Source organism: Sardina pilchardus, chromosome 10 (assembly GCF_963854185.1).
Source record: "Sardina pilchardus chromosome 10, fSarPil1.1, whole genome shotgun sequence".
Lineage (NCBI taxonomy): Eukaryota > Metazoa > Chordata > Actinopteri > Clupeiformes > Clupeidae > Sardina > Sardina pilchardus.
Genome location: NC_085003.1, coordinates 14,228,388 through 14,236,892, shown reverse-complemented (window position 1 = coordinate 14,236,892; position 8,505 = coordinate 14,228,388). Strand labels below are relative to the sequence as shown.

The window sequence follows — 8,505 nt, the reverse complement described above, 5'->3', positions numbered from 1 at the left end:
ATGCTAATTTAGAAAATGAGGTGACAGACGGCGACTCATCTTAAATTAAACGTACCCACGTGTATAACTTGCATTTTGACAGCGTGTCCATGGGTTGCAGGCGAGGTGCATGGTTTGTTGTGTGCATAGATAGACAGTGGTGGCCTGTGCTGTGACTGTGGGCGCACCGCTGCAGTCATGAAAACATTGCGCGCGTTGTGATGACGTCACTACACGAAGGACAGGAAGTTGTCGGTCGAGCGAACAGGCATGCCACACTCGCCGAAACGGAGCATGTTTCATGGCGAGGAATTTAAAATATTTGGCTTTTTGTAACTGAATAATGTAGCATTTCACTTAAGTTCGTCAAGCCCTGGTTGGTCAGAAATAGCGCTGGCCAAGCAACACTAAGATTATCTTAGATGTGATTTCTGGCACGAGGGGGGAAGGATTGGAGACTAGAATGCATACCTGTGATGATATCAGTCATCGATTGAAACAAAATGTTTCTCCATCTAACGTGGATGATATTCAACGGTGGATGGCAGTAGCTTTTGATATGGCGTCGGAGGCTTTGGAAAACGGAGAGGTACCTGTTGGCTGTCTCATGGTATACAGAAATGAGGTTATTGGCAAAGGCAGAAATGAAGTGAATGACACTAAAAATGCCACTCGACATGCCGAAATGGTGGCCTTTGATCAGGTGATGAAGTGGTGTTGTTCTAGAAATCTTGATCTCAAAGATGTCTGTGCACAGACCACACTCTATGTGACTGTGGAGCCCTGCATCATGTGTTCAGCTGCTTTGCGCTTAATGAACATCTCTCTGATCGTGTACGGCTGTGGGAACGACAGGTTCGGTGGCTGTGGTTCTGTTCTCAACATTGCCTCGGATGAAGACCTGCTCACTGGCTCGTCTTTGAAGTGTATTTCTGGCTATCGAGCGGAAGAAGCTGTTGACATGCTGAAAAAGTTTTACAAGCAAGAGAATCCAAACGCTCCAAAGTGCAAAGTGAGGAAAACCTAGCCGTGTTGTGGGCTGTGTGGTGCTCCATAGGTGGAGACAAAGTACAATGAGTGGACGTTTTCGTAGACCAGTAGTTTCAACATCTTCAAACAGTGGGATACCTGTATCTTGTAAATGCATATCCACGGCGCTACAAGACCCCCCATAAAGTTTCATCTAATTCATCCTGTTTATTGCTGTTGCTTGGGAAAAAAAGGTGCTGGGCCACATTAGTCACCAATGACTCAAGGCAAGCATACAGTATAGCCTATATATCTATAGGCATATCTATAGACTATGCTTGCCACCATCTGTGTGGCTGCTACTGTACATGTCCTGGGGGATTTTTTAATGACCATTTATATAATAATGTTCTAATTTTATTAATAAACTCTAAAATGTTACTTTAATCTTTCTCTTTTCCCACACTTACACCCACTATAGGTATAAAAATCCACAGATGTTCGTTGAAGGGTACAAAAATAATTGTTATTTATTGAGAGTTCATACAATATTCAGCCATTACATAATGTTATGTGCTACAGAGACAGAGTTTAGCATGTAAACAGTGTTTCACGTTGTGCACAATACAACTATATGGGTTGGGATAATACAAGATACAAAGATAGTCTGTCACACAACAGATCATACATTTAACATTTTATTTACACTTTAAATATCACTGTTGATGTATGTGGAATAACTGAGTAGGAGAGACACTAAAACTGTGGTTTAGGAGAGTTGAGAGCACAGAACAATATTCACACAAATGACTGAAATCAGCATCACATTAAAGATGATGAATCATGTCTAGGTAAGCAAAAGATAAAGATTCAAACCAGAGGAAGAAGCCACAAATACAGTTTTCTCTCTCTAAAGAATCACATTACAAGAATATCATGTAACATAAAAGGCTTCCATATTTAATATGGACACCTTGCATAAATCCACCACCAACAAAACCACCAGTCAAAAAACAAACAACAGATATAGCTAGCAAATGAGTGCTCTCTAAGTTTGAAAAATATCTTGTCTCAGTGTTGAGTATTTGACATAAAATTCTTATATTTGGTATCAGTGGAATGTGAAAGAGGGACACCGCTATTTACTTAATTATGTCTATTTTTTCATATGAAGAAATAACACTGAAGCCGGTTTGTTCTGTTCCAGTAGAGTCAGAATATCTTACAGCTGTGTTCTCTGTCATGTGATAAGAGTGATCGGTGGGATGGATTAAGGGTGCCCTGGCTACAGCTGATCCCGATACAGATATTTGCCTCATCTGGCACAGAAATGCTGCATATATGACTGATCAGGCCAGTGTGGCCTACGTGGAGGATCCTATCCTTATTATACATAGGGTAATCACAGGAAGCTGGAGTAAGGGATGGAGATATCTGGGGCCAAAGGCATCCTGGCGGTCGGTCCAGTCACACGCCCAGCTGCTTGTTGAGTCGGCTGAGCGCGTCGCCCACGATGTCCAGCTCGTGCCGGAGCTCCTCCACCACGCTGTTGATGCTCATGGTGTCCTTCAGCACGTCCACGCTCTGGGTGTAGGGGTTGTAGCGCACCGTGAACGGCCGCTTGATGGTCTTAGCAAACTCCCTGTGGCGGCGCACGCAAAGGCACAGTGTCAATTATGCATCACACAAAGAAGTGAGATAAAGATAATAAGTCTGTTTAGAGGTGACAATGCATTGAAAGAGTGTCTGTTTGTATAGACTTCCTATGGAGTTGCTGTTCACCAGCTGTGGTGTTGCGTCATAATAACCATATCATTAATCATAAACATGCAATATACTATTAAAGTTTAAAAATGTAAAAATGTAAATGTAAAAAGTTCAGGCTGCCCCTCACAGTTATTCCAATATATTTCATTTTTCAAGCCTAATTAAACCTTACCTCATCTTCACCTTGGCCTCCTCAAAGCTGTCAGACACAAAGTAGACGTCCTGGAAGGTGGTGATTAAACACTCCTGGTTGCACGTCACATTGGGGTCAAAGGGTGTGATGCGGGCGTTTCCCGAGAGGGCATGCTGAGAAGGAAGAAACAGGAACTCAGTCAATGAAAGCATCAAACCAGTGATATTAATCTCAGCAAAGGGAACACATTACTGTAGTACATCCTGACTGTTCTAATGATGAATATGTACACATGTGCACAACTGACAAACAACTTGAGAACAACAAAAGCGGTGGATAATGTGATGGCAATACCCCTAATGTAGTTATAAAATTGATCGTCAATGTGACACTGATACACTGACACTGATACAGTGCACACTAACCTTGAGCTCACTGATCGAAGACAGGAGGCCAGCTCCGTAGGCTCTGAGCTTCCCCTCCTGTTTGCAAAGGCCAAACTCCACTGTGAAGAAATAGCACTGAAACGACAACACAGAGTGCACATCAGACGTGAATCTTTTTCCATTGCATTGTTCAGAAACACAACATAAGACTGATGGCTGTTCCGCTTCAAATTGGAATGTTGAAATTCAACTTTTTAATTTTCATTTGACATATTTGTAATTCATTCATTTGCATAAAAGCACTCACGGTGGCAAGCTTCTGCACAGAGTCGTCTGAGGCTCCCAGCGATGCCAGTCCGATCTCCTGAGAGAACTGGGCAAAGCTAGGCTCCGCCAGGAGGGGAACGTGGCCCAGCAGCTCGTGACACGTGTCCCTGGAAACATCCATTACAACTCACATTACTATATAAGACTCACAAGACATAAAAGACTATATATGTTTCAGTTTTCATGCTTATTGATTAACAAAATGTATATGTGTTAATCATGTATATGTGTAAATGTATATGTATGTGAGATATTTTTTCAGAGCCTTTTATGGGGTTTTTTTTCATGTTTTATCAGGAACTCAGTAGTACTGTATTAAATGACCGACCTATTGCTATTATGCCATTACAACTGATAGATGTGATAAGTGAGTTGATGCTGAATGTTCAGCGAAACAGGGTGACCCAGGAGTGAGAGTACTTACGGTTCTGGAGTATACAGCGGGTCGGAGCTGTGCCTGACGTACTGTGTACAGTGGAACACACGGAAGGCCAGGCCTGCCAGGAAGTCTCTGGGGGAGAGGTAGCCAGCCACAGGCCTAATGGTGAAGCCTGTGCGCTCTGTAAAGGGAGAGAGGTATAACAGGCCATTAGTCAAAGGCACACAATTGCAAATTATCATCAGGCAAACAGCCACACTTCTCATTACTAGCTGAGAGGCTGAGACCTTTCAGATTTAGAAGTCAAATACAGTGATTATTGATTATTTTTATTTTCTAGTTACACTTGAGTTTAGTAGATCTATTAACGAATGTTTATTGATCTTCGTAAAATACAAAATAATACAAATGCAAAATAATTGTACTTGTGTGGTTGTGTGGTTTTCTGTGCAGTTGTTTTATAGCCTTGCAGCACCCCCTGTCTCACCTCTTAGGAAGCGCGACACATCCTCCAACTGCGGAATGTTGTCCTCTCTGTATTGACAGTGTTTGGTGAGCAGTGGCAAGTTCTTCAGGTATTCGCGGCAGGCATGGGTGGGGTAGAGTTTATTCAGCTCCCGGAACACAACACTCCAGGTTCGCACCTCTTCCTCCGTGAACTCAATCCGAGGGATCGGATCCCCGCTAAATATTAGAGAGAATAATCAGTACTTTAGGGAGAATTAGCTTATCGTCCTTACATTTCACTAGCCTAGTGAATTTAAACATTTTAAATTGTGTTTTCAATGCCAATTTATGGTCTAATAACTTCAGTTGTATTGAACTGTTGCTATTTTACTTACTGTTTGTAGCCCATGGCCAGATCGGCAAAGTCCTTTCTTCTCTTCCTGTAGACATTGTCTTTGAAACCCTTTTGCATAAAAACAGTGAAAGTTAATCACCAGTTACAGCTGTCTAAAATAATTGAAAGACCAAGCTCGCTTTGAGAAATGGAAAATGTACTGTTGTGACAAGTACATTTCCCATGTGTTGGATTTAATAGTTATCTTATCTTATCTCATCTAGATGTGAAATACTACATACCGGATGGTCTGCATCCAGGTCTGATCCATACATCAGCACGCGATTGGCACACTTGTCCAGGTCAGATATCTTCTTGGGAAACCATGGCACATTTTCCATATCCACATCTGCATTGATATTAAATATGTGTGATCAGACGTCTGTGTTATTATATGTGTATTGCCTCTACAAGATTTTAATATAAGGTCTTTGGAGACTGTTCTTGAAAGTATTTCATTCATGAGTTCATTCACAATGTGCTGCCCGTGCCCGATGATGGCTTTTAATTAGACGGCAAGACGTATTTCAAATCATTTCAGTTATATACTGTATTGCGATTGTAAAAAAAAAAAAAAGCAATATCACACTTGATGCTGATATAATTACCTTCTTCGCGTAAAGTGGAGTTGTCCATGTCTACAACGTTCACGTGGCTCTTGAGAAGCTGAATGATCTCATTCAGCTGCTCGTGGTTGCTATCGCAGTCCACAAAGATCTCGAACTCAGAGTTGCGCCTTTTCGACTTCCGAGACTCGATATGTACAAGGTTGACGTGATTTTCCTGTCATGGTAAGGATACAGCTATTGATTTCACGTTGATATTTTCTTTAAGCAGTTAATCACAGACCTATGTTTACCGTTGGTGAGCGCTAACAAACTAAAATGCTGCGGAAATTAACTGTGAATAATTACCTGAAAAAGTTTTAGTGCTTTGACCAATCCTCCAACTTCATTCTTCAGAGAGAAAACTATCGCCGCTCGGCTTCTCTCTGTTGATGCAGTCTTGTTATCGGTCTTGTTATCGGTCTCGTTGTCGGTCTTGTTGTCTTTGTTCTCATCAATCTTCGGGAAAGCTACCTTGTTCATCTGCAGAAACGGTGAAAAGTTTCGTTATGTAAAGGTCGATTCGGAACACACACGGATAAATCGCTTAACAAATAAAAGCTGAAGCCAGTCAGTCTGGAGCACTTTTGGTTTAAAACAGATTATTTTCATTTTCAACACTTAACCACATAAAACCACAGACCTTATTAACAGTGGCACACATGAGCTAGTCAGACAGATACCCTTAACTTCAAACAGTAAAGAAAGTGTTCATCTTTAAATCACACCCTCCTCCTTTACTCTATCCAAAGTGTGTGTGTGTGTGTGTGTGTGTGTGTGTGTGTGTGTGTGTGTGTGTGTGTGTGTGTGTGTGTGTGTGTTTTATGAAGATTTGCTGCTTTGAAAGGTTTTTTTTTTGTTTTGAAATCTGAATATTTTAAATTAATAACATTTTCTTAATGTATTGCCCTTTTCTCTGCCACGTAGTCGCTGTATTAGTTGACCAAAATCGAAATGCATCAGAGTGAATATCCGATTACAAGACAATGTCCGGCGTGCCGCGCACATGCTCGCTCGAAGAGGAATAAAACCTTTAGCCTTATCATTTGGAACGTGCGTCAATTCAGCACCGAGAACAGTTACCGCGCAGTTCAGCACTGGACAGCTCCCGCAGCAAGCGACCCTGCGAAGGATTATGGTCGCTCTATGTACGCATGTATCTACGCATGTAGACGAGAAACCACACAGTATCATAGGTCCAGCAGCTTCAGAGAGTGAACGGTTTGTTCCAACCATTCACTCAATCATCTGATTCGAATTATCACAATTAGCCAGGTAGATCACAGCTAGTTAGTGTAATCGCCTGTGTTCAGTGCACAGGTAGAACACATAAATGATAGGACTTCTACTTTCTGAAGCCAGACTTCAGAGCTACGCTCTATGCATTGTCTTCAGACAACTAAAAACGTTTCCCCTAAAATATGCAAACCAAAATATCTGTCTAAAAGTTACTGTCAACTGACCATATTTCTTCGCGAGGGAGACACGGCATGGCACACCAGTTGCCGTTGTCCCTGTCTCCCTGCCAGCAGGATTCCTGACAGCATGAGTGCGCGCGCAAAGTGGCCAAGGCCAGCAACAGAGGTCAGGTCTGCGCAGTGCTTCAGCAGTTAACAGAGACCGGCTCGTGTCTGGCTTGAGGAACCGCCGGTGCAATCTCATTTAAGACACGAGCAAGCCTATTATTAGTGCCCTACTGGTTTAATCTCACACGGGATTAGGTTGCAGTTAATCAATCAATGAACAGGTGTAAGCACGTTGTGAGAATACGTGTGAGGGATTAGCTGTCTAGTAAGTGAGTTTCACCTGTTTGTCAAAGGTATTCATTCCAGAAACCTCGTTATACGACAAACTCGATTCACATCATTTAAACTTCACATGCAGTGTATTTTCCACCCACTTCAAATTATGGTCTACTGACATGTATTCAACCAAAGCCTCTATCGGACGCAATACATGTTGAGAGAGGAGACATCCCTTTCATTTGCAGCATGCTACATTGTGCATAGTTTGAACGACAAATACATCAATACACTTAGTCACATGTGTAAAACATGGTCAGCACTCCTGCCCTTCTTACCGCTTAATGTAAAATGATCACGCAGGTGATACGGCTTATAGAGAAGTGCGACATTAGGCTACTAAAGCTCTTTATTTCGAAGCATGTGTCTACAGATATTCATAAACCACATTTTGCAGATCCAATTGCTCATTGACCAACTTTAACGGATTGATTAAGACTACAATTGTTTTGTTCTGTCTGTCCAGTGACTGACAAAGTTGAAAATGAATGGCAAGTCCGCTTAAAACTGGAGTGATCTAGACACATACGTTTCTTACCTCATTATTTAGATGTTTCTCTTCGAAAGACAAGCCAATGTTCATGGAGTCAAAAGATCGCCCCCTTCGCGGTTGCTCACTTTTGTTCGAGTACATACTGAGTCTATTTATTTAGACGGGTTGATGTAGTGAGGCTTTTTTTTCTCTCGGAGTTTAACTTTGCGCTGATGGAGTAATGCAGATCCCAGCGCTCCAAGATATTTATCAACCTGTAGGGGAGGGGAGGGGGGTTTGGGGAGGGAAGGGAGGCGGAAGCCAGATAATCTGCCCCAAGACAGCAAATGGAAAAAGAGCAGTAACGCTCGCGTCATGGGCAAACACAAATGAAGCATACCTTTTCACTTTACTTCCTGCCAATCTGCATACAAAAAGAGTTATACCACGTAAACCGAGATCAAATAAACACGCTGACATTTTAGCATAACCCCTCAGGAAGAAAGGGCTATTTTTGAGACGGGCTATTTTAGGAGTTGTGTTTTCCCACGTAGGCCTAATACATGTGATGTTGATGTGTTCAACAGAGAAAAAACAATCAATATTTGCAAGCATCAGCATGAAAACTGGCAATAACGCCCGAAACTTCGTACGGCTGAAATAATCGTATTTGGTGCTTTATATGAGTAAACGTTCTTTAACTCACTTTAACACTTCATACTGTATTTATTTAAACCTTTGATCATGATAAAGTGATGATCAAGATAAAGTGCATTGCGTAGATATTGATGTTTGCGAAGTGATTTTGGTACTGATAATGTGGTTGTCTTATATGACATGCTGTT

General features: G+C 41.8%; 2 protein-coding genes across 3 annotated transcripts in view; both read right to left on the bottom strand.

Moving 5' to 3' along the window:
- Positions 1–188, bottom strand: part of sergef (secretion regulating guanine nucleotide exchange factor) — a 14,893-nt gene extending 14,705 nt beyond the window's left edge. The window contains exon 1 of one of the 2 annotated variants that reach the window (XM_062547231.1): positions 56–188. In XM_062547231.1, coding sequence (XP_062403215.1) covers positions 56–127 — 72 coding nt within the window. In that variant the 5' untranslated portion in view covers positions 128–188. The remainder of the gene's footprint in view (positions 1–55) is intronic. The other variant, XM_062547232.1, reaches the window with a different exon arrangement.
- A 1,264-nt stretch (positions 189–1,452) lies between these two features.
- On the bottom strand, positions 1,453–7,870 carry tph1a (tryptophan hydroxylase 1 (tryptophan 5-monooxygenase) a). The gene is made up of 11 exons (XM_062546923.1): positions 7,727–7,870; positions 5,696–5,869; positions 5,390–5,564; positions 5,024–5,130; positions 4,783–4,850; positions 4,428–4,624; positions 3,986–4,121; positions 3,542–3,668; positions 3,274–3,369; positions 2,888–3,021; positions 1,453–2,590 (listed from the first exon to the last, which is right to left on the bottom strand). Exons 1-11 carry the CDS (start codon positions 7,820–7,822, stop codon positions 2,416–2,418), a joined length of 1,485 nt encoding a protein of 494 aa, XP_062402907.1. The 5' UTR covers positions 7,823–7,870; the 3' UTR covers positions 1,453–2,415.
- Positions 7,871–8,505: the final 635 nt, after the last annotated feature.